At 58.8% G+C, this 25,532-nt stretch overlaps 1 protein-coding gene across 1 annotated transcript; it reads left to right on the top strand.

Annotated features, from left to right (window-relative positions):
• Positions 1–25,320, top strand: CSPG4 (chondroitin sulfate proteoglycan 4). The gene is made up of 10 exons (XM_058033476.1): positions 1–100; positions 12,324–12,487; positions 13,771–17,349; positions 17,648–18,127; positions 18,503–18,679; positions 21,456–21,654; positions 21,819–21,953; positions 22,108–22,262; positions 23,060–23,243; positions 23,417–25,320. The coding sequence occupies exons 1-10, from the start codon at positions 1–3 to the stop codon at positions 25,318–25,320; spliced, it is 7,077 nt and encodes a 2,358-aa protein (XP_057889459.1).
• The last annotated feature ends 212 nt before the right edge of the window (positions 25,321–25,532 follow it).

Raw genomic sequence — 25,532 nt, 5'->3', positions numbered from 1 at the left:
ATGGGTGCCCGCGGTGGCATCGCCACCCCCGCTCTGCTGCTGCTGCTGCTGCTGCTGGCCGGCCACCCCCGGCCCCTCAGCGCGGGACCCCCGGCCGGAGGTGAGTCCTGTCCCCAAACCGAGAGTGACAATCCTTGGGGATAATCCTGCTCCTGGGAGAGGCAGCGGACACGGGTGACCCATGCGGGCTGTCCCTGCCGGGGTGGCAGTGCTGTCGCCAGGCTGGCAGCGGCGCTGTGTTTTGGGGCAGGGCGTGTGGGGGGAGCGGGGGCTGCAGAGGAGCGGCTCGCAGGGCGGGGGGAGCCTCGCTGGGCGCTTCCCACAGAGGGCACGGTGTGTGTGTGCCCCGTGCTCCGTGTGTGTGTGCCCCGTGCTCCGTGTGTGTGTGTGTGTGTGCCCCGTGCTCCGTGTGGGGTGTGTGTGTGCTGTGTGTGTGTGTGTGCTCTGTGTGTGTGTGTGTGCTGTGTGTGTGTGTGTATGCCCCGTGCTCCGTGTGGGACACGGCTCGGAGCAGCACGGTGTGTGTGTGCCCCGTGCCCCGTGTGGCCTGTGTGGGTGTGTGTGAGTGTGTGCCCCGTGCCCCGTGTGGGTGTGTGAGTGTATGCTCCGTGTGGGCTGTGTGTGTGCTCCGTGCCCCGTGTGGGCTGTGTGGGTGTGTGTGTGTGTGTGCCCCGTGCTCTGTGTGTGTGTGTGCCCCGTGCCCCGTGTGGGCTGTGTGTGTGCTCCGTGTGGGTGTGTGTGTGCTCCGTGCTCCGTGTGGGACGCGGCTCGCAGCGGCCGCGCTGGGCGCCAGGGGCAGCCGGCCGGGGGAAGGCACCGAGGCTGAGCTGCCCCGCCAAGCCCGGCGCCGCCGGGAGGGAGCTCGCCAGCCCTCCGTGCCCATGTTTGGCCCTGCCACGGGAGCCGCCTGCGAGGGCAGCCCCTGTGCAGCCCTAGGCTGTGTCCCGGCCCGGGCCGCCTGTCAGTGAGCGGCTCACCTCTCCCATCAGCACAGCCCCTGAAGGGTCGTAGGACCGCAGGGCTGGGGCTGAGGGTCCCCCCGTGGTGGCACAGGGCTGGCAGCTCCGGCGGGACAGAGGTGTGGGATTTATACCCGGTTTTCTCCGTAGAACAGCCAGGTTTGCACACCCAGCTCTTGTCACGGCCGTGTGTCCAGCCTGAGCATGCTGCCAGCCGTGCCACAGCCCTGCTCCCTCCCGGCCTCAGCAGGCTCCGCGGCTCTGGACAGGCTCTGTCCCACTGGGTCTGACCCTCCAAGCTGTGCCTGGGCTCTGACTGGGCACTGCATCAGCAGCATCTACAGCTTTGAACTTGAAGGGCATTTAGAAAGCACTTTCGTGTCCCTAACTCACCCCAAAAATAATGTATCATTTCACTGAGGAGTGTCTCTTCCCTAACTTCCCCCCAGGGAGCAGGACTCTGACCAGCAGAGAGGCAGGAGCTTGCTCTCAGCAGTTCCCAAAGGAATTACTGAAAACCTCCAGCCTTTTGCTTCCTAACCAACTTCTGCATGCAAGCCTGTTTCAGTGCAAGGAGGAGGATGGTCCCAGAGCCCAGCCTTGTGGCCCTCAGCACCTGCAGGGCTGCTGTTGGTCTCCTGCTGTCCCCATTCCCTCCCAGAGAGCAGCTGGCCTCTGGGACATGCTCCTTTCATTACCTTAGGCCTTGTTCTTTCTATTTTTTGTCATGCGCCAAAATAGGAGGGTGCCTGGCAAGCTGAGTGGAAAAAGAATCCCTTTTGTTAATGAACAGAGTGGTCTCCTTCCTCCCAGCCCTGACCTTTCCATCCCAGGATGGGATTTCCCCACATGGATCTGTTGCTTGTGCAGTGTCCAGGGTGGGTCTGAGGGCTGCCCTGGCAGTCCCAAATTCTTTCATGGGGCTGGAGAAACCCCAAAAAAACCCCAAAACCCCCATGGCTTTCAGTGAGAGCCCCAGACTGACATCCCTAGGCGACTCCCCCATGGCTCTGGGGATCAGTGGGCACCTCCCTGGTCAAGGCGTGGGGCTGGGGAGGAAAAGGGGGTTTACCCCCATGTTCAAATGCTGGTGACTGTCTCTGCATTGGGCTGGAACAGATGTGCCAGCTGTGACCCTGGGCCTGGGCAGCAGCTTCCCACCAGCCCCTGCAGCTGAGAACATCCCTGCTGAGCCCAGCAGTGCCCATTCCAGCTGTTCCCATGGGCTGCCCACTGTGGAACATCCCCTGTTCCCATCAGGGAAAGCCATGAGCAGCATGCTGAGTATAGGGCTGAGGTTTTTGGGGTGAAGCCTGTGTTTTGTGTTCCCTCCAAGCTCAGGTTCAGGAACCCAGGCCTTCCTGCCCAGCCCAGCATGGGAAAAGTCATCATCCACTTCATCAAATACAGGATTATACCAAAAAGAAAAAGCACTCATAAAACTTGTCCTCTTGACATCAGAGTGTGAAGCTTTATAAACTGTTTTTCGACAGCCTGGCTCCCCTCTGATCCTCAGTGAGTTTACCCACAGGCTGGGCTCCCCCTTCCCCAAAATCCCTGTTAGTGGAGGTTTGGAGTGAGGGAGAGGAGAGAATTGGATGTGTGGACTCCCCATGAGCAGCGTTCACCCCAAGATTTCAGCAAGTGGTGCCAAAAATGTGACACCCTCCAAAGTTTAGGCAGACCCCAAGGCAGTGATGGGGTCCTGGGGAGGCAGGAGGGATCCTGGCATGTCCAGGATCCTGCCCATGGACAGGGAGCAGTGTCTGGGACACCCTGGGGTGTCCATCCAGGATCCCTTCTGCTCTCTCCACGTTCCTCAGCTCCACGGAGCCACCTCGGCTCTTCCTTTCCTCCACTTTTGGAAATCTGACTGATTTATTCAAACTTTCTTTTTTATGGCCGCGCCACATGTTTTAAGGTCATAGCTCAAAGCAGCTGGAAAAGTTTCCAGCTGATGGGAAAGAACAGGAAAAATGCTGAAAAGGGGGGAGAACACAAACTGGTATCGTGGGAATCGGGGAGGAATATTCTTGTCTCACTCTTATATTTAGCAACAGAGAGCTGTGGGCAAAAATATAATAAGTACATTCCTGCAGGATTGCAGGACAGGGTTAAGCTCACCCCGAGGAGCTCACGTCAGGTTGAAGGCTGGACAGGAACAGGGCCTGGGAGGGGGAGCCTGCGTGCCTAAATAAAGCTCCAAGCACAGACTGTTCACAGCAGGCCCTGGCCCAGCCCAGCCTCGGCTCCCCGGGGCTGCTCCCCGGCCCTTTCCAGGTGCTGGGCTCGCTCCGTCTCCTTTTTGGGAAAGCTGAGTGTGAGCATCACCCCCAGCCTTCAGCTGGGACACTCCTGGAAACTCCTGTGCCCTTCCCTGCTCTCACCTGGGCGTCCCAAGCCTCATTTGCCACCAGCCCCTTCAGCATCTGCATCTCCAAACCCTTGAGACACAGAGAGAGGAGGTGCCCACCAGAGCTCCCTCAGTCCCAAACCAGCCCTTCTGAGCTGTCTCCATCGTGCCCTGTGTTTGGTTGGGCACTGCCATGCTGCACTGGCATGGGAAACTCCTCAGACCTTTCCTGAGGTAAATAGACCAAAAAAAGGGAGGTCGAGTTTACCAATATAATATATTGGTTATATATATAATATATATAATATGTACATATGTATTAAAAATATATATAACCAATATAATATTTTGACCAATACAGCAGAATGTTGTTAGGTATTGTTATATGAGGATCATTTATCATTTTTAGTCTGTTGTATTGACAGAATATTAATATATTCCATGAAGCATGTCCCCAATATGTTCTATGAAGTCAGAGAACCTTTCACAAAGCCTTTTGGAAAGCAAAGCTGAGAGTCAGGGCAGCACTGGGATCTGCAAAGCCAGGCTAAAATCCATAGGAGCAGGGCTGCTGCAGCTCTTCCCAACCCCAGGACAGGGAACATGCATTTGCTGCCTGGTTTGTCACCCATTGCCTGTCCTTTACCCTCAGGACAGACCAAACAGGGCCTCTCAGCTGGCACCAGGGTGGGGTGGGGGATGTTTGTGCCCTGGGCTGTGGATGCAGGGGGGTGACAAATGCCCATTTTCCATCCCCGTTCCCGGGTGCGCCGCCCATGGCTCCAGGCAGTGCCTCTGGGAGCTGCCCTGTGCCCAGGGACTGCCCTGGCTGCCTGACAGCCCTGAGAAGGGTTCCAAAATCTGCTGGGAGTGGAGAGAGTGATGGGGCAAACACGGTTTGGAGGTGGCCAGGCCCATCACGTGCCTCCCAGACAGGGAGACAGAGAAGCAACACTGGATCCATCACCATGACTCACTGGCTGGGGAAAGAGCTGTGAGTCAGCTGGGGATGGCCCTGTGAATCCCTGCTGCTACTTTTGCCCAAGTCTTGGCTTTCTGGAAGTTGTTTTTCCTCTGTGCTGCAGGCAGGCAAGGGATGGGAGGGTTTGGAGCCACCAAGAGCTCGTGGTGCCATCCCCAGCCGTGTTGATGGGTGCTCCCCATCCTCGACCCCCTCACAGCCCTGGCAGAGAGAGGGGCGGGCAGCAGGAATTTCCCATTCCCTTTCCCAGCCTCTGGTTAACTGAGCTTCAGAAGGGCTTCAAGGTTTTCAGCATCCCATCCCACAGAAATTTCTGAGCCCACCAGGGTCATTTCCTCTGGGAGCTTGGGAGAAGAGAGGGAAGTCTTGGCCCGAGGTGGATGTGGCTGAGAAAGCCCTGCAGCCCTGGGAGGGGATGTGAGCACCGGCCTCCACACCCCCACAGCCCCCCCAGCCAGGCCTCCCCCCGGGCTACAAATAGAGCAGGCATTTATTTTCTCTATAAACATCACCCCAGAGGGTGTTTCTCATGGATGGAAAAGTCAGGGATAGCAGGAGTGGGGAGGGGGACCTCTGGAAGGGTGGGGGAAGAGGAGAGGACTGGATAGGACAGGAGAGGACCAAGCTTTCAGCTCTAGAAGGAGCGGGGATAAAGAAAATACTCATTTTCTTTGCAGACAGTTTAGCATGTCAGCCCCAGAGGAGCAAAAAATGTCCTCTCTTTCCCCCATCTCTGTCCGTGGAGACACTTTTCTCTGCCCCTCACAGCATTCAGGATCACCTAAAGCTCATCCTGGCCGTGGTCCCTGGTGCCCTGTGGGGTGCAGGGTGCTGTGGGTGCTGCCTTACCAGCACAACTAAAGCTGAATAACCCAAATTTACACATTTTACACCGCAATTGCACGTTTTGCCGTCCCTCTTGACACATTTCCCCATCCCTGCATGCTGCAGTTAAGGCAAGCAGGTATCTTCTGGCGAGGTTTCAAGGCTCCTGCTCGTGCTCATTCTTCCCCCACAATTTTGGCTGATAACTCCTCCCATCCTGGCGCGTCGGGAGCCACTTGACACCAGCGGGGCTGGGAACCATCAGAGCCGGGCGGCTGGAGCCGGCCCCGTTGCCGCGGGCTGTTTGTTGACAGCAGGCAGGATCTCTCCGGTAACACCGAGCTGCTCCAGGCTGTCTGCGAGCATCCCTGGCCCGGCTGCTCCCGTCCCCCCGCCAGCTCCTTCCCTCACTGAGCTTGGGAACAGCCACTGGCTGTTCAGGGATGGGGTTCAGGGATCTGCAGGTGGGATGTGCACCAGGGGCTGGCTGGGATTGTCCCCTCCTGTGCCACCACATGCTCTTCCTCAGCTCTGCAAGCTTCTCCTCGGCTGGGTGGGATAGGGAATGGCAGCGGGTGCCACGATGGGCAGGGTGGGGCTGGAAGACCTGCCAGCCTGTGAGACAGGGGAGGAGGGCTTGGGAGAGAGAAAAAAGACAGAAAGAAATAGAACAAAACCCGACTTCGAATGGTTTGGAAACCACGTCCTCTGGGGCTGATACAGTATTTCCAGGCCAACTTCTCCTGGCAGCGGGAGCCTGAGCGAGCCTGAGTCACGCTGCAGGGGACGGCACAAAAGCCCCATTGAGCCTCCTGCTTCCCCAAATCCTCCCACTTTCTCCCCCCGCTTCACTTCCCAGGGCAAACACTCCAAACTCTGCTTCCAGCTTGGGCTGATTCCTTCAGTCCCTCCGGAGCCATTGAGCCACTCATCGTTAAAAGCTCTGCATCCCTGCTCCGCTCCTGCCAGGCTTTGGGGGCACAGCTCTTCCCAAAAGCACTGTGACCTTTGTGGGGGGTTTCAGGCTGGCTCCCAGCTCCTGGCCTTCCCCTCCACGGCTCTGCATCTGGCTGAGCAGGAGAGCTCAGGAAATACCATCAGCTTTAGGGCTGTGCTTGAATCATCGTAAAACCATGCTGGATAAGCGATGGAGCTCTGGAGCTCTAGCCAAGCCTCCTAGACCCTGCTTTATGGCCTCCCTGCTGTATCACGGCTCCTAAGGATGGGGAAGGCAGGCAGGAGCAGGCACAGGCGCTGGGCAGGGGTTGGGGGCTGGCAGGACACGGGAAGGTACAAGCAGCCCCCTCCCAGACAGCACAGAATTAGCAGGGGGCATGTTCTCATGTTTTCCTGTTTTCCCCTGACCCCAGAGTCCGTGGGCTGTGAAAAGGCTGTTTTTTCCCCAAAGCTGTCAGGCTGGGGAAGGCGAGCGCAGAGCAGCTGGCCGGGGAACGGGGAAGAGGAACTGAAGGAATAAACACAGGAGGAAGGGTTCAAAGCAGCGTGGTGCAGCCAGAGGCCACCCGGGTGGGATGGGGGCAAAGCAAAGCACCCTGCCCAGGACTCTCCTCCCACGCCCAAAGCAAGGGTGATGGCACCTGTGGTGGTCGGCAGCCCTGGGAAGGTGACCAGAGCTGGGAAGGTGACCAGCCATGGCTTCCCTGGTGGTTTTGTGGGTGCTGCTTTCCAGCAATCTCTGCTGGCCAGCACTCCTGGAAAGCAGCGGCCCCTGGGAGCCCCGCCGTGAGGGAGGGCCAGATGGAGGGGGAGGCGAGAACCAGAGCACTGATTCCCATTGCTGGGGCTGGAAAAGCACGCACAGCCCTGGCTCAGGATGTGGGAGCAGCCGTCCCTGGAATCACTGGGACTGGGGATAAAAGGAAAAGTCCTTCTTGGTGCCAGGAGCTGTCACAGCAGGGATGGATCTGTGCCTGTGACACCCCATCCCATACATCTTGAGGCAGAACCCCAGGCTTTCCTGGGGCAGGCACAAGGGGACTGTGGTGTGATCCCTGCCGGGTTTGAATGCCCTTGCTGCAGACTAAACCCAGCTCATCTCCATTGCACTGGGATCTCTTTGCTGTGGAGACCCAGGTGGGTGCTCAGCTCGGGTCTCGGGGCATGTCTGAAGGCAGCAGCCCCCCATTTGTCCCCCCAGCAGAGCCCCAGCCAAAGCTGCACACTGCGGTGTTTGCCTTAACCTCCTCGCAGGCTGCTCATTTCCTTCCCTGGCCATAAATAAAACCACACCATAAAACGAAGGGAATGTGGAGCATAATGAAGCCTTTCTCCAAAAGCCCGTTGGATCCCTTCCTCCCGTGGCCCCTCCACCCTGTGCGGGGACAGGGGCACAGCCCAGCTCCAGCTCTGGGGGGCTGCAGGTCCCATTGGGCATCAGAGCCCCAGGATGGGGACAAGGGAGCCGAGCCCCCAGGACCACCCACGGCGCTGGTCCTGCCCACCCAGCGGGATGGGAGCCTTGAGCTCACACTGCGGGGGGAACAGGAGGGGACCGAGCTGCCGAGCAGCATCCCCAGCGCTGGGCAGCCAGCCCTGAGCCCTTCCAGTGCTGTTCACATGGCCCAGCCCCTCTGCTGTTGGCATTGCCCTGAACCCCTCGGGTATTTTCACCCCGCGAATCTCTCCGGGGTTCACATCCCCCCAGTCTCTCCGGTGCTCACATCCCCCAGCCCCTCCGCCCTTGGCACAGCCGATGGGGGTGCAGCACAATGAGGCTGGCAGTGGGTGACCTCACTACCTTAAAAGTCACACAAATTAAAAAAACCATCCCCAAACAACTCAGAGAACCTCCAAACCAGCTCTGTGGTTGAGGCTGTGGAGAAGGATGGCAGCAGGCTGCCCAGTGGCAGCCCGGCAGCGGGCACAGCCCAGGGGCCGCCTGTTGGCACAGGGGGATGGCAGGAAGGAGGGCAGCCGGCGGGCAGGGCCGCACCAGCGGCCGCACAAGCCCGGGGCTGTTCGGGCAACAAGGAGCTTTCACTGCCCGGCTGTTTTTCCACCGCTGGAAAAGCGGTGTGGCCGGGATGGGAAGCGGCTGCGAACACAGGGAGCCTTTCAGGGGGGCGCGTGTGTCTGCACGGGGCTCTCCTGGCACCGCTGCGCTCATTAAAGAGCTGCTTTAATGAATTCCAGTCGCCTCCCTGCAAACACAGCTGGCCCTGGCCCCCACCTGCCCCACCGCAGCCTGAATGGAGCCTTGTTGAGCATCCAGCCCCTCCCCGGCTCCACACCCCATCCTCGGGCAGGCTTTGCTCCGCTCCTTCCTCCTCAGCCTCGGTGTCCTGCCGTGGCCAGAGCGATGGGGACCCTGCAGCCCCTCAGCTGTACCCCGAGCTGCTCCTCTTGCCCCCCAGAATGCTGTCCTGGGATGCCCCAGGCTGGGGTGGGAGCCTTGGGCAGGGCAGCAGCCCCTCACCGGCCCCGTGCCCTCCATACACCCAGGACTGTCCCTGCTGCACAAACCCTCCGTGCCCAGGGCCGCTCCTCTCTGCGCCGAGCTTTCCCAGCTCTTCCCTTCGCCTGGGCCTGGACTTGGCGCCTTCAGCCTCCTACGTGCAGGGAAGGAGCTGGGAGAAGTTTCTGTGCTGTGATGCGTGTTAAAAACACAAAGGAGAGCCCAAAACAGCCTCGCTGAGCCCCAAACACTCGGAGAGCCCCCTGAGCGGATGGGGATCCTCCCCAGGCTCTGCTCCTGCTCCCCCAGGCAGAAAATTCCCTGAGCACCAAAGAAGCCGCTGCTGGAGAGGCCAGACCAGCCGTGTTTTCAGCTGGAGAGCAGGGGAAGAGGGCCAGAGCTCCCGGGGCCGGCGCGTGGCTGGAGGCCGCTGGGGCAGGCCCGGCTCGCACGGAGCCCTCGCTGTTTGCAGGCCCAGAACAGGGGCCTTGCTCCCAGAGCCCTCTTAGAGCTCTTGGCTCATCTCCTTGTTTTATTCCGTGCAAAAAAAAAAAGAAAAAAAACCACCTAAAACCCAAGTGACACTGCAGTCTATAATCTGCTGGCTGCTGGCTGGCTGCTCGGAAACTGTGACGGAGGAGGAGGCTGCTCTCGCCTCCTCGTCAACGCCTTTCAATCGGCTTGGCAAGGCACCCATGGTGATTTCCTGTGGGACGCAGCAAGATGGGAATGTCAATTGTTTTTATCCGGGGTGAGTGGGACATCCGGGGTGTCCACTCCAACCCGTGGCCAGGATTTGGGGAACTCTTGCTCCCCATGGCAGGAGAGGAGGGGTCCCCTTGGGCATCTGCATCCAGGGATGAGGGACACAACACTCCTGCGATATGATGGTGGCAGCCTTTGATCACTTGAGATAGGTGCTTTTGGGGCATGGGAACTCATCCTCATGGGATGATCCCAGCAGCTCACCTGAGCCTGCCCAGGATGGGGGTGGGTGCCTGGAAGTCCCTGCTTGCTCCAGGTGATGGACCAGGATGGGGCACCCTGTCCCATGGAGGCTCCTGCAGAGCAAAATGCATTTCCAAAAAAAAAAACCCAAAAATCCATGTTTTCTGCGTCTTTTCCAAAGTGGAGGGCAAGGAAGAGGGGAGACAGAGGTGAGAAGCTGCAGGTCCCTTGTGAAAGTGAAATGTCACAGGCTAAGTGGTTTCACATCCTGGCTGGGCTGATGAGGGAGGAGGAGAGTGGCCCTGAAATAAAGCAGGAATTTGGGAGGACAAAAAACAGTAAGTGCCTCTGCTGCTGGAGAAAAATTCCAGCGCCTCCTGGATCCAGGCAAGGGTCCTTCCTCCTCCCCAACAAACAGCACCACTCCCCTAGGCATCCGCACCTCTGGGAGGTTTTTATTATTAGAATTTTATGAGAGAACAAGGAAAACATTTCTGGCAGCTTTGGTGGAGTGCAGGCAGGACAAAATGTGCTGGCTGCAGGAGCTGGTGCCCCCTGGCACACTGGAAAACAAACTGGCCTTGCTGGAGCAACCCCAAACCCTCATCCCCAGCACCCACAGCGAGACACTGCCCAGCCCCTGGCGGGCATGGGAGCTGCTGGTGAGTCCAGCCCAGCCGAGCTTTCCCTCCCTGTGAGAGCAGCCACTCAGTACCCATCTGAAAAACATTTTTTAATTAGGGGAAGCCACTAAAATGTAGCAAAATCCCAGTGGGAGCTGGAGCATGGAGCATGCACAGGGAAGCTCATTGGGAGGCAGCACATAACGTCCATGGATGTCTCTGGGAACCACGTGTGCCTGTGGTTGTGCAAGGAGGGACAGGAACATTCCCTTTTCCACTGTGCCACGTCACTCCTGGTCACCAAGCCCCAGGACAAGGCGGTGCTGAGAGCCCCAGCACCCACCACCACCCTTGGCCGCTGGGCAAGGCTGGTTTTGCTGGACCATGGGAAGGAGGGAGCAGGTCAGGGAAGGACAGAGCCCTGCAGAGAACAGAACAGCTCCTCTGAGTCACTGGCTGGGCTGGAGAGGACAAGGAAGCCAAAGTGCCCCATGCCAGCAGCAGGCACCCTGACAGCCTTGCCCTGGGCTGGGCAAAGGGCTCGGTCTTACAGCAAAGGCCAAATATTTCCATGGTGCCATTTCCTCCCTGTCCAGAACGGGTGGGGTGATGGTCCTTTGCAACACCCACGTCATCCTCCCAGACCACAGGGGAAAACTGAGGCACTTTCTTCTGCTGCCAGTGGCAGGAAATGATTTTTTGTGGTGTCCCGGACAAGGAGGTCTCCCCATTCCCAAAGGGCTCAGGAAAGCTTCCCCCAGGCACTGCAGGGCTCAGCTCTGAAGAAAATGGGAAAAGTTAAATCAGAGTGTTCCAACTCTGTCCCTGCCATGCCAACTTTTGCCATCACCTCTACAGATGGTCCCCTTCCAAATGCCTCAGTGACGGTGGCTGTCCTGCAGGGTTGGGTTTTCACTTAGTGCACCACCCTGTGAGCAAAGCCTGCATTGCCCATTGCCAGCCTGGTCATCCCACAGAAACTTGGGTAAGAGGAAAATGCCTCCAGGGAAGCAATTTTAACAGCAGATGTGGGTGTTTATACCCAGACCTCGCTGTGCAGAAGATTGGTGTCACCCCAGCATCCAACATCCATCCCTGCCTCCTCCAAAAAAGATCAGGGGCTGGGACCCTGAAAACCAAATTCCTGTTCTAGTTCAGCAAGACAGATCTGGGACCCCAAACCAAAGTGTAGTTCGCCCACTGGGTGGATCTGATAAGTGCTCTAGTAAAGCACAGCAGGAAAGCTTCACACATATAAACTCCAGCAGAGCCTGTGACTACATATGGACTGAAAATGTGCATTTGCCCCCGTCCCTGACATATCCTCCCCAAACATTTCCAGCTTACAGGGCTGTAGTGTTTATGCTTAAGCACAGAGCTTTGCCACAGGCTGAGCTGAAGCCAAGCAGGATGGGTGGCTGCAGGCCCCAGCCACACACATTTGACATGTGTGAGATGCACATGCATGCATTGAGTCAGCTAAAAACTAAAAGCGCTCTAAAATTAAGTCTGGCCGCTCCCTGTACTCTTAATCCTGCACTCTCCTGCCTCTGCCCTGTGACACAGTCTGTCATTTCATGACCACATGCCATTGAGCTGAGTCCTCCAGGGCTGATGCACACTGGGTGTTGAACGTGTTCCAGCTGCATCTCCAGGCGCCCGCTTTGAGCCGAGGTTTCCATCTACTCTCACATCCACCTATGGATCACTGGCACTCCTGTTTATTCCTCCTGCACTGAGGAGAAACACAGTTCCTTTAATCAGAAGGTACTGAGGCCCTGCCACAGGTTGCCCAGAGAAGCTCTGGCTGCCCCATCCCTGGAGGTGTCCAAGGCCAGGTTGGACAGGGCTTGGAGCAACCTGGGACAGTGGAAAATTTCTGCGTCTTTTCCAAAGTGGAGGGCGAGGAAGAGGGGAGATAGAGGTGAGAAGCTGCAGGTCCCTTGTGAAAGTGAAATGTCATAGGCCTTAGCAGGGGACTTGGACTAGATGAGCTTTAAGTTTCCTTCCAACCCAAGCCCATTCTAGGATTTCTTTAGGAAAATCAGAAAAACAGACTCTCCCGCAAGGGTCTTTTTAGGCTGCTGGACTCCAGCAACCTGTCAGACGGCAAACAAGGGAAGGGCTGATGGATGGGCTCCATAACCACAGCACCCACCTGGACAGGGCTTGCAGGAGGTGTCCCTCCCTGCCTGACCTTTCTTCCTTCTCTCCCCAGCCTCCTTCTTCGGGGACAGCTTCGTGGAGATGCCGCTGTCGGATGCGTCGCGCGCGGTGCGGCTGCGGCTGCAGCTGTTCACCAGCCAGGGCAACGGGCTGCTCTTCCTGGCTGCCGGCCAGCCCGACCACCTCCTGCTCCAGCTGCGAGCCGGCCGCCTGCAGGTCAGCACCCCCTCTCCGTGGGCTGGGGGCTCTGTCATGGCTCAAAGTGTGCATATATGGGAGTGTGATTTCACAGAATCACAGAATGATGAGGTTGGAAGGGACCTCTAAGATCATCGGGTCCAACCTGTGCCCTAACACCTCACCTAGACTATAGCACCAAGTGCCATGTCCAGTCTTTTTTTAAACACATCCAGAGATGGTGATTCTACCACCTCCTTGGGAAGAGCATTCCAGTACTTTATTATTCTTTTGCTGAATTTTTTTTCCTAATATCCAACCTATCCCTTCCCTGATGTAGCTGGAGACTGTGTCCTCCTCACTTCATCCAGTGAGAGGATGAAGGGGCAGCCCAGCTGCCAGGACCCCTGACAGGGAGCTCCAAGAGGAGAGTGGACACAGTGTTGGAAGATTTGGTTAAATACAGAGAACCAGGCTCCATCTGGGGAAGCTGCTGACCCACTGCCTGGGTGATGCTGGGGGTGATCACAGGGACACCCCGACACTGGCACCCCGTGTGCATTGCGTGGTCAGACACAGTGCACAGCACCCTCAGTGTGAGGAGGTGAGACACAGAGGATCCAGGGAAAAAAAAGAGATCTCCCTTGTCCCAGCTGGAACGTGGGAAGCAATCAAGACAGAGCAATAAAATTCCCTGTTGTGGTTAGGGTATTGGCATCCACCATGAAGGAAAAAGAGCAGGGAGCATCCGAGGCACACATCCTGCCTCTCCTGCAGCCTGGGCTGGGCTACCAATCACATTAAACCAAAGCAAAAGAGCCAGAGAGCCACTGGCCTGAGGTGTCCCTAATGCAGGCCATGTGTCTCACCAGCTAACCCTCTACTTAGGCAGGCTCCAGGCTGCTGCCCACGAGGAGCAAAGCCTGCTATTTCCCCTGCCAGTTCCCAGGGAAAGGGCTGGAAGCAGCCCAGGTTGCAAGGATGGAGGGCAGTGGGCAAGACAGGGCAGGGAAGGAGGAGCCAGCATCTGGCAGGGCTGCTCTGTGAGGGGAGAGGAAAAGCCCAGCTGTGGGACTGGGAGATGGAGGAGCCCAGCCCTGAGACTCGGGTTTGCTGAGAATGAGTGAAAAATTAGAGAAATTCAGAGAGCAGGATGAAGAAGGCAGGCCCATGGGGAGGATGAAGGAGGAGCACATCCAGAGGGGGAGGGGCGAACCAAGGGACCAAAACCCTTGTGAGCACCTGGGTGTGGGTCCATGCAGGTGCTACTGGAAGGTGGAGAGGTCCTGCTTGAGCTGAGGATTTTGTGTCTTTCCCTGCAGGCCAGGCTGCAGTTGGGCTCGGAGGAGGTGACCTTGCAGTCCCCAGCAGGGCTGCAGCTTGATAACCTGGCAGTGCACGACGTGGAGCTGCTGGTGGAAGATGGCAGGATGACACTGACCATCGATGGCCTCTTCAACAGCTCTGCAGACATCGCAGGGCCAGCGAGGGAGCTGGACATCCAGCACGGCCTCTATGCCGGCGGGACGGGCAGGCTGGACCTGCCCTACCTTGCCCAGGCCAGCCCTCCCTTCAGGGGGTGCCTTCACTTGGTGACATTCAACGGCCTGGATGTCCTCTCCCATCTGTCTGCTGATGGCAGCTCCAAGACCTTCCACCGTGTCCAGGAAGGGTGCAGCACACAGTTCTCTGCAGAGCCTGAGGAGCCATTCGGCTTCCCGGGGCCACACTCCTACATTGCGTTCCCCACGTGGGATGCAAGGCAGGAGGCGACCATCGAGTTTGTGATAACGACGAGCATCACCCAGGCACCCCTCATCTACCACGCAGGCCTGGAGAATGACTTCTTCTACCTGGAGATCTCCAATGGGCGCCTGCGAGGGTTTGTGGAGAAGGGGAACGGCGTCATCGTCCTGCACAACAACGTCTTCATCAGCGACGAGCAGCAGCACTACGTCAAGGTCCACACAGACATCCACAAGTTTGAGATACTGATCGATTACTATGCTTCATCCACATCCAACCGGGGCATCAACAACTACCTGGACCTTCAGGGAAACCTCTTCATTGGAGGTATGGATGAAAAAGCTTTGCAGAGGCTGAGGGAGCACCATCTTTCTTTCATCTCGTTGTGGACCATGACCAACCACTCGTTTGTTGGCTGCTTGGAGGACCTCCGGATAAACATGCAGAGGAGGAGCCTGCAGGATGCTGTGATCACAAAGGACATCACAGTAGGCTGTGGGAAGCAGGACCACTACTGGGACTATGAGGAGGTGTATGAGCAGGATGAGGCATCCACTTCCCCACCTCCAAATGGCTTTTCCGGAGCACCGGGCCTGGTGGTGGAGCCGTGCCGGCCCGACAGCAGCTTCCCACCCGCCTTTGCCAACATCAGCAGGCTGCTGCACGTCAGCCCCCTCATCGTCTCCGAAGGGGGCATGGCCTACCTGGAGTGGAAACACGCCCAGCCTACGGTAGACTTGAGCCTGGCCAACATCCGTCAGTCCCAAATCCTCTTCAGCATCACCAGTGACCCCAGGCACGGCCAGCTGGAGCTGGACATTCCCGGGTCCAGGAGCAGAAGGAAGTTCACCCTGTTAGACATTGTGAATCGGAAAGTCAGGTACATCCACGATGGCTCCGAAGGGCCCATGGACCAGCTGATGCTGGAGGTGACAGTGACCACCCAGCAAGGGGTCCCAGAGTGCCTGCGGCAGGGGCAGGTGTACCTGCTGCCCATCATGATCAACCCTGTCAACGATGCCCCACAGGTGCTCTTCCCCCATGGGAACCACATGACAATCCTGAAGCACACACGGAAACACCTGACCACCGACATCCTGCAGGTCCTGGATGATGACTCGTCCTGCGATGACCTCGAGTTCCAGCTGCACAGTCAGCAGATGGAGGAGGGCTATGTGGAGCTAGACTTCCACCCTGGAGTGCCCATTGAAGAGTTCTCCTGCAGGGACCTGGAAGCTGGCAACGTGGTCTATGTGCACCAGGGTGGGACAAACTTACAGCTCACCTTGCAGGTGAGTGATGGCGCCGTGCCAAGCCCCATTGCCACCCTGAGGATCCTGGCCATTGATCCTGAGATTCGCCTGCTCAATAACACCGGCCTCTCCCTCTCCCAAGGAGGGGCTGCACGCATCACCACAGCCAACCTGTCTGTGGAGACCAACGCCGTGGAACAGCGGGTCTCCATCCTGTACGTCCTCACGGAGCCTCTGAAGTATGGTGAGGTCCAGAAGCAAGGGAGCATGGGAGGGGAATGGAAAAAAGTCGAGTCCTTCCACCAACAAGACCTGGAGCAAGGGCGCATCCAGTATTTTAGCACAGACCCGGAGCACCGTCTGGAAGACAGCGTGGAGGAGGTGAGATTCAAAGTCCAGGTGGGGCAGAAGGTCTTGCCAAACAACACCTTCCTCATAAGGATTAAAAGAGCTACCATTAAGATGAGGACCATGGCTCCCCTCCAGATGAAGAATAAGAGGCACAGAAATATCACCAGCAAGGAGCTGGAGGCAATGCTGGAAGATCCAAACTCTGCCCCAGTCCCCTTCCACTACATGATCGTCCAGGCTCCCAAAAAGGGAAACCTGGAGCTGCTTGGCAACAGGCTGACTGAAGGTTTTGGATTTACTGAAGAGGACCTGCAGGACAACCGCCTGAGCTACAGCGTGACCATCAGGAACTCCCAGCAAGCTGAGGACTTCTTCCAGTTCCGCGTCCACGCTGGTGAGCAGCACTCGCCCGTCTACACCTACAGAATCAGCATTGGTGGTGACCCCGATGCACCAAATTTGACCAATGTGCTGCTGACCGTGCCGGAAGGCGGACAGGCCGTCATCTCCAAGGATCACTTGTTTGTGCAGAGCGTGAACAGCATGGACTACGTCTATGAGGTGATTGAGGGGCCAGCGCACGGGAGGCTGGCCTGGGCTGCGTCCCACGGCTGGGCCTCCCTGGAGGAGATCACCGAGTTCACCAACGACGACATCCTGCAGCGCCGGCTGCTGTACCAGCACGATGACTCCGAGACGCTGGAGGACGACATCCCCTTCGTAGCCATCAGGCAGGGCGAGGGCAGTGCTGGGTCTGAGGCCGAGGAGGTGAGGGGCGTGTTCAGGGTCTCCATCCAGCCCGTCAATGACCACAGCCCTGTCCGGGCGGTGAACAGAGTCTTCAACGTGGTGCGCAATGGGCAGCACCTGCTGACCACTGACCACATCGCCTTCACTGACAAGGACTCCGGCTTCTCCGACGCGCAGCTGGTGCTGACCAGGAAGGACATCTTGTTCGGCAGCATTGTGTCTGTCGATGACAGGCGCCACCAGGTCTACCGGTTCACACAGGATGACTTGAGGAAGAAGAAGATCCTCTTTGTCCATTCCGGCGCTGACCGGGGCTGGATCCAGCTGCAGGTCTCGGATGGCCTCCACCAAACCACAGCCCTCCTGGAAGTGCAGGCATCTGACCCCTACATCAGAATAGTCAACAACACTGGTCTGGTCATCCACCAGGGCACCCAGGGGAGCATTGACTCCTCTGTCCTCAGCCTGGAGACCAACATGGACATCAGGTCAGATGAAGAGATACGGTTCCTAATTACCACCCCCCCAAGGTGGGGGACTGTACTGAGAGGGGAGCAGCCAGTCATGGCCTTCTCCCAGAGGGACCTGCTGGCAGGAGAGATCTCCTACCACCACAACGGGAGCAGGAACACCCGGGATGAGCTCCAGTTCACTGTAGAAGCAAATGAGGTGGCAGTGGAGGACACACTGGCCATCAGCGTGTTCTTGGACACCCATCCCAGCCCCCTGAGCATAGTTAACCACAAGGAGATCTATGTTTTCCAGGGGGAAGCATCTGGGATCAAGGAGGAGGACTTAATGGTGAGTATCCCCTTCTCTAGTCATTCCCCATGCCTGTATCACTTCCGTGGCCACCAAACCAGGATGGCCACCCCCAGTACTCCATTTTACTCCCACCTGCTCAGAGCCAAGGCCTTTGTCAGGCTTTGCCCGGGGGGCAAAGAGAGAGGGCTTCAGGCATGGCCTCAGTAAGGTGGTTCTTGCAGTCCATCCCACAGCAAAGCTTTGAGGGATGGATTGCACAGCAGGTGGGCTGCGGGGCAGCCCAGCCTCAGTTTCCAGCCCTCCCACTCATGCCTCATCTCCCCCACACTCCCAGGTGACCCATGAAGAGATACCTTCCCAAGACATAGTCTACCTGGTGAGCAGGCCCCCAGCCTCTGGCTTCCTGGCAATGCTTCAGCACAGTCAGGACATGAACGAGCAGCCCAGCCTGGACCCCATCCAGTCCTTCACCCAGGAGGACATCAACAATGGCAGAGTCCTCTACCTCCACTCCAAGCCCAACGAGGAGCGTGACCAGTTTGTCCTGGACATCACCGCCCGCGGCGCAGACCCTCTGGAGGGGGTGGTGGTCAGCCTGGTTGTGCTGCCCATCACCGTCCCCTTGGATGTCCACAACATCACAGTGCCAGGAGGTGGCTCTGCCGTCATCTCCTCAAGCATCCTCCGCATTCCCAACGCCCACTACCCAGCTCTCGGCCTGGAGTTCAGGGTGTTGGAGCCCCCCCGGTTTGGCACTCTCCTGAGCAGCCAGGGGCCCGAGCAGGGCGGGCTGCACAGCTTCACCTGGAGCGAGGTACAGCACCCACCTGCCCACCAGGCTGCTTTCCCAGGGGTTTGGGGACAGCTTGGGGTGGCCTCCAGCCCCCAGCCACACTAGGAGGTTGGGGAGGGCTGCAGGAGTCCTCTCCCCATCGGAAGGGATGGAGGTATTTGGGGTGGGGGGTTTGCTCTGCAGCCTCAGATATGGAATAAGGGATACGGGGTGGGGATGCAGGCAGAGCACCCATGCTGGGCTCCAATTCTGCTTCCCACAGAGAACCCACAGGGTTATTACCCCTGAGCTTGTAGTGGGTTGCCATCATCCTCCCGGGACGGTTCAGGGTCACCTCCCCCGAGGGGCCGGTGGGCTGTGTCCTCCGTGGAGGATCACCTGGCCCTCGCCCCGCAGGTGGAGAACCAGCAGATCCAGTACAGGCAGGATGGTCGCGGATCCCTCAGTGACAGTTTCACCATCCTGGCCAACGCCTCCGAGGTGTCCCGGCAGAGCCATGCCCGCACTGTGTTCATCACCATCCTGCCCCGCAGCACCAGGGCGCCCCGGCTGAAGGTCAACGCCGGTTTGCAGGTGAGGCGGGGAGGCCGCGGGGAGGGAACCGGCGTGGGGACCGCGCTCGGCAGAGCCGGGCTGCCGCCCAGAGGCGGACCGCGGGCAATGGCAATGGCAATGGGAAGGGAGGAGCGTTTCCCGCCGGGGCGAGGCTCTGGAGGAGGCGGAGAACGCGCGGGGCTCGCCCCCAGCTGGTGCGGGGAGCGGCCGCGAGGTGGGAGCATCGCCCCGCGCTCCCGGCGCTGCCACGGCGGCAGCGGCAGCGGCTCCGCAGCCCTGCCCGCCCGCGGGATAATCCCCGGCAGCTCCCGGAGCAGCCTGCCCGCCTTTCACCAACACGGGCCGGGATTGCTCACTCAGTCATCCGGGCAGCTCTCACACCTCTCTTTTCGTCCATCCCAGGCAGCAGGGAAGAGGTCTCAGCTGCTGCTGAACTCCCACCTTCTGCTTCCAACCCCTCCCTGTCCCATTCGGGGTCGCTAATGTAAAATTCCAGCAAAGAATTTAGTAGGAAACACAATCATGCCTCCCCCACTGCCCTGCACCCATTTTCACTATCCCAGATCTGGGATTTCTCAGACTGGCAACTGGAAAGCAATCTACTCCCTGGGGATCATCGCACGGCTGCCTTGGGAAGGGTTCTGGGAGCCTGGACTCTGGAGAAGATGCCCCAGGGGAAGGGGCTGCCCTGCCTGGCCCCAGAGACAGCCATTCTGAGGGATACCAGCAAAGTTTGGGAAGTAGAAGTACCCCAGCCTCAGCTCTGTGCCTGCCCCAGTTTTCCCCCTCCAGCCCAGGAAGCTTCTGACCAAATCCCTTTTGTAGACCTGCCTCACCTGGGCCAAAATTCAGGGAGAAGTTGACCCCTCAGCTGCTGGGCCCGTGCCAGCCCCTTTTCCCCACTCCAAACATCCAGTGTAAGCATGGCCTTCCCTTCCCCCCAGCCATCATGCTAAGAATAAGGGTGAAAAGACAGAAAAACCTCCTAAAATTGAACTCTGAGGCAGCCTTTCCGTGGGAATGCCTTAGCCCCCTGGGAAGAGTGACCACAGCTGCCCAGAGGAGCTCTGGAGCAGGGAAAAGCTTCCTTCCCCCAACGGGAATGATGGGAGAGGCCCGGCCCTGCCGTGTTTGTGCTCTGCTGAGGGATGACTTCAGTGTTTAAAGGTCAGGCCAGGCCCGGGAGAGGGATTGCACAAAGGTTTCCAGGGATGCCGAGGGACAACAGGCTGGGTCTAGACCCCAAAGTGGAGCCCCTTGGGAAGGAGCAGCAGTTTTTGGGCTGGATCTGAAGGAAGGATGGCTGGGTGCCACCGAGGCAGAGGCTTCCACCACCCTGGAGCAGCCGGCCACGCTCCCCGGGAGCGGAGGCGACACGGAGGCTGAGCAAACACAAAGAGCCCAGAGTGAGCGAGCACAGAGCCAGGGGAAGGCTTTAATAATGCAGAGAGAACGAGGAGCAGGGAGAAATGGGTCAGCTCCTGCAGTGCAGGCTCCGGGCTGGGAGCAGAGCTGCTCCAGCTGTTCAAACTGTCCCTTCCCAGGGGACAGCGGTGCCCCAGGGCTGCCATCCCTCCTGCTTTGCCCACAGGGAGTTTGTTATGGCTCCGAGCCCCCAGTGTGACTGCAGTTCCAGCTGCTGTGGGTGCTGGGGAGAGGAAGCAGCCCAAAGAGCTCAGTGAGGCTCCTGTCCCGGCTGTGTGTCCAGCAGCACTTCCCCCACCCTGCCTCTCCAAAGCTGTGTTTTCCAGCCTGCCTCTGCCATCCCGTGGGGACTGCTGAGGGATTCAATTTCTCTGTCGGCACCCACACCCACTCAAGCAATGTTTTGGGTTAGGCCAGCTGAAAACAGCAGAAAAGAGCTCATCCAGCAGAGCACCTCCTCCAGCGCCTGCCTGGGTGTTGTCCTGCAGATTCCCGAGATGCAGATTTCCAAGGTCCCAGCCCCATGATGCTGCGGGATGCTGCATATGCCACCCCTCCACCCCACATGGGCCCTGGCACAGCTCCATCCATGCACCCCATGATTTCCAGGCATCCTGAGGGCAAAGGGCAGCTCTGGGCTGTGTGGGCAGAACTTGTTTGGCAGCACAACATTCATCCCTGTGGTCTGCCAAGATGGGGATGTGGCACAGGGTCACGAGCAGGGAAAATCGTTGCCTCCAGCTGGCGATGGGAGATGCCAAGGCTTTTGGGGTGGCAATGTTCCCACGGGAGGGTCAGCACCACTGGGTGGGAGGAAGTGGTCCTGGGAAATTCCTCAGTGGCTCTGAACTCAGCCACATATTTGTCATTCCTGGAGGGTTTGCTGGGACAGCGGGCCTTGCTGCAGCTTTGTGAGGGGGCGGTGGGATGGAAACTGGGACACTGGGACGGGAGCAGGAGTGAGGAGAAACACCCAGCCAGGGAGAGACTGGGCTGCTTGTGGTCACTGTGTGCCCAGCAGCAGCTTGTGCACCCCACTAAAACCCCTTCCTTGCAAAGCAAGGTCCCAAAGGCACAGCCCCTGCCCCAGGGCACCGTGCCCTCTTCCATTTCCAGGACCTGGGGAAACTGAGGCACACTTGCCCTCCAGCAGACCCAGCTGTGTGGCACGTGCTGGCAAACACGGCAGCGCTGACGCAGGGCTGGGCAGAGGCCAGAGGCTGGAGGCGTCCCCAGGAGGCAGACAAGGCGTCCTTGTTGGGCTGGGATGTGCTCTGGCACCCAGCAGAGCGCTCTGAGCTGGGATGGGAAGGAGGGGAAAGGTGCCGGGGGTATGGCAGGGGGATCTCAGCCTCTCCCTGTCCCCCAGCTGCGGGAAGGGGCCACGGCTGTCCTCAGCCCCCACATCCTGAGTGCCGAGGATGAGGACTCCCCAGCAGAGGAGGTGACCTACTCCATCCAGCCCCCGGCCAACGGGAAGGTCGTGCTGCGGTCAGCGCCCGGCACGGAGCTCCAGAGGTTCACCCAGGCCCAGATAGACAACGGCCTCGTCCTCTTCGTGCACCAAGGTAGGGCAGCACTGAGTGCCCCAGGCCCCTGCACCACCCCAGGGTGCTGGGGACACTGTGCCACCACAGGGGATGCCAACCCCATCCCAAAAAATTCCTGATGGGTTAATGGGGAGCTGCATCTCCTCTGGCCCCACAAATGCCCAGGTCTGTGCTTTCCACAGGACCCCTGGATGGTGGCTTTGCCTTCGATCTGTGGGATGGTGAGAACCTATCTCCTGGGCACTTCTTCCTCATCAGGGCCCAGAGAGAGCCTGTCATCAGCCTGGCCAGGAAGCAGAGCCTCACTGTGTGCCCAGGTGGGTACCAGCACATTCTCCATCCTCATCCAATTCCAACGGGGCCCCCTTGGGACTCCGGCCCTTGCCCAAGCACTGCTGAGATGCCCCTGGCAGAGGTTGCAGGTGGGTGGCAAGGTGACTGGTTAAAATCCATAGTGGATGTGTTTTCCAGGTGCCCTGCAGCCCATCACCAGCCAGAACCTGCAGGCAGTGAGCAACAGCCCCACCAGCTCCACCACTCTGTACTACAGCATCGAGCAAGCCCCACGCCTGGGCAGGCTGACCACCTCACAGGGGGAGGAAATCAGGAACTTCACCCAAGCCCAGGTGAGATTTCAATTCCTCCAGCCCCCCAGAACCCCAAACACAGCCCTTCATCACCCCACCACACATGGGGGTCCCAGTATGAGCCCCACCACAGGCCCCTGATCCCAGGCAGGAGGCAGCACAAGGCTCCAGCCGTGCTGTGACTTTCCCAGCTCTGCCAGCAGCTGCTAAGAGGGATTAAGAGCTGCTGCCTCAGCCTTGGATTTAGCACTGGGGAGGCTGAGGGAGCTATAATCCCTTTTCCTAGGCCATCTCCCTGCTGCAGAGCCAGCCAGCGTGGCTGCTGCTGAAGGGAAGAGCCAAGCATGATTTTTTCACCCCTGCTCTGGAAAAACCCTTCTCCTGAGGGGCCAAATTTTGCAGGGTCTAGCAAGGGTCTTATTTTATTCCATCACTCAGAGACACATGGGTTTACCCTCCCTGGAAGCTCCTCTGTGCTGTGCTCACCCTCAGAGGATGCTGAGCAACCTCAACCATTCCTCTGAGCCTAAATTCCCCTAATTGCTGCGAGAAACATCACAGAGTCACAGAACAGTTTGGGTTGGAAGGGAGATTAAAGGTCACCTTGTTCCCCCCCCACAGACAGGGTCACCTTTTACTAGATTGCTCCAAGCCCTGTCCAACCTGGCTTTGAACACTTCCAGGGATGGGGCAGCCACAATTTCACATCCTGGTCAAGAAACACCATGAGCTCTCCATGGTCACTACTGTGCCATGGCTAGTGAAAATCCCCATTTCTTACCTAATGACAGCTTAGTTGCTCCATCCCAGTGTCAAAGGTTTATGTAAATTTTCAGGTGGACAGCGAGCTGATTTTCTACCAGCACGAGATGCCAGGCCAGCCCTTCTGGCTGGCCCAAGATGCCATCCGCTTCCGTGTGGTCACTCCCACGACCATCTCTGATTCTTTCATCCTCCTCGTCCTGATCTCCTTCGAGGAGAATTGTCCCCAGCGCCTGACTCAGCTTTGGAAAAACACAGGTAAGGGTAGGATGAGGAAGCATGGGATAAACCAGCTCTTCAGGAGGGCTTGTTTGTCTGAAGAAGACAAATGTGCTGTTCAACATCTAAAACTGCATCCAATTCCTTCTTCCATCACTGCAACAAACCCTGACCAACTTTCATTCATTGATTCTTACTCCTTTTCTCTCCAGGTCTGCAGCTCACAAGGGCTCAGCAGGCTGAGATTGACACCTCGGTGTTGGATGCCTCCAACCTCCTGAGCAGAATCCTGGTCCCTGAGCGGGCTGGATATGACGTTGTCTTCCTGGTGACGGAGCCACCAGCTCATGGACAGCTCCTGGTGGCCGGTGTGCCCCTGCAGCAGTCACGGCCGTTCTTCCTGCAGTCAGACCTGGCAGCGAGGCGTTTGGTGTACGCCCATGGTGGGGACAGCGTCTCCAAAGACCACTTCACTTTCAGGGCGTGGCTCCAGCCCCAGGAGCAGCGGTCTGTCCGTCCTCCACAGGATGGGGTGGTCATCTCTGAAGCATTCAACCTAACAGTGGCCGGCAGCCCCGCGGCACCACGGGTGGTGAAGCGGCAAGGGGTGCTGCAGGCGCCGCCAGGCTCCGTGGTCACCTTGTCACAGGAGTACCTGGATGTGGCAGATCCGCTGGTGTCCCCACAGGAGATGGTGTACAGCGTCCTCCAGAGACCCCTCTCTGGCCACGTGGCCAGTGCCCACGACCCCCGGGAGCCCATCAGCCGCTTCACCCAGGCGGATGTCAACGCTGGCCGCGTGGTGTTTGTTGCCGCTGGGAGCCCTGCCCCAGGCTCCTTAGCCCTGAGCCTCTCCAGTGGCCACCACCCACCCATCCAGACCTCACTGGAGATCGAGGTGCTGCCTGTCCTGAGCACCACTGCCAGCCCAGCACTGCTGGAGGTGCCCCAAGACCTGAACAGGGCCCCCGTGTCCCAGCATCACCTGCTGGGTGCCGCACCACGAGGGGCAGGGAATGTCCTGTACAGGATCACCAGGGAGCCCAGGTTTGGACAGCTGCAAGTCAACCAAAAGCCATCACGGGGCTTCTCACAGAAGCAGCTGGATCGTGGGGAGGTGACGTTCACCTTCAGTGACCTCAGGTCCCCTCAGGATGACTTCCAGTTCGTTGCCATTTCGCGGGCAGGGAACAGGAGCGGGGTGGTGAACGTGACCGTCCGAGCTGCGGTGAAGACCCGAGCGGGCAGCCTGTGGCCCCGAGGCACCACAGCCCTCCTGGACACCAGTGTCCTCGATGCCAGTGAGCTGGCCAACCACACCAAGAGCGTGCCAGTCTTCAAGGTCCGCAGGGCGCCCCGTGCCAGCCGTCTTGTGAGGGTACCCAGGGATCCAGGACAGCCCACATCCCCCATCGAAACCTTCAGCCAGAGCGAGCTGGAGCAGGGGCTGGTGGGGCTGGAGGTGCTGGATGCTGGGGACACCCAACAACCCCTGCAGAGGGACAGCTTTGTCTTTGAGCTGGCGGCTGATGGTGTGCCACCAGCGCTGGCATCCCTGGAGTATGGCATCGAGCCCTACAATGCCTCCAAATCCTATGGTGTCACCCTGCTGACAGTCCCACTGGCACCCTCATCCCCAGTGCCCCGTGGCACAGCACGGAGCAGCCCCAATGCCAGCGAGCTGGGCATGTTCCCCACTCCCTGGCTGGCCCCCAGTGCCACCACTAGTCCCAGCCCCGGGGCGGGGGGCACCTTCCTCAGCTTCATTGAGGCCAACATGTTCAGCATCATCATCCCCATTTGCCTCATCTTCCTCCTGCTGGCCCTCATCCTGCCCCTTCTCTTCTACCTGCACAAGCGCAACAAGACGGGGAAGCACCACGTGCAGGGCACCCCCAGCGCCAAGGCCAAGAACGGCGCCGTGCCAGACCACGAGACCTTCCGGAGGACAGAGCCCGGCCAAAGCATCCCCCTAACGACTGTCACCACCCTGGAGGGCAAGGGCACGGGCCCCCCGCCCCCTGGCACGGGCTCTGGGGCACCTCCGGACCCCGAGCTCCTGCAGTACTGCCGGACTTCCAACCCCCCCCTGAAAAACAACCAGTACTGGGTGTGAAGGGCTCAGCTGCGACCACCGGGGCACCCAGCCCCTCCTGCAGCACCACCAGCCACCTCCTCCCGCCTCTCCTCCTCCTCCTCCCTGGGAGCTGGCATCCCACACATGCAGGAGGGCCCTGGGGATGCAGGGGCTGCTGCTCCAGCCCACCTTGTAGCCCCACATCTCCTTTGGGCAGGGGAGGGGGGCACTGCATAAGCAACTGGGGACAG

Source organism: Melospiza georgiana, chromosome 13 (assembly GCF_028018845.1).
Source record: "Melospiza georgiana isolate bMelGeo1 chromosome 13, bMelGeo1.pri, whole genome shotgun sequence".
NCBI classification, from domain to species: domain Eukaryota; kingdom Metazoa; phylum Chordata; class Aves; order Passeriformes; family Passerellidae; genus Melospiza; species Melospiza georgiana.
Note: the sequence above shows the minus strand (reverse complement) of the source record. Positions and strands in the feature narration are given on the sequence as shown.

What these genes read in the sequence shown, in the direction of transcription:
- CSPG4 (XM_058033476.1), top strand. Translation starts at nt 1, where the DNA reads ATGGGTGCCCGCGGTGGCATCGCCACCCCCGCTCTGCTGCTGCTGCTG. An exon ending in TGCGAGCCGGCCGCCTGCAG is followed by an intron (nt 12,488 to 13,770) that starts GTCAGCACCCCC and finishes CTTTCCCTGCAG; the next exon opens with GCCAGGCTGCAGTTGGGCTC. An exon ending in GGAACTTCACCCAAGCCCAG is followed by an intron (nt 22,263 to 23,059) that starts GTGAGATTTCAA and finishes GTAAATTTTCAG; the next exon opens with GTGGACAGCGAGCTGATTTT.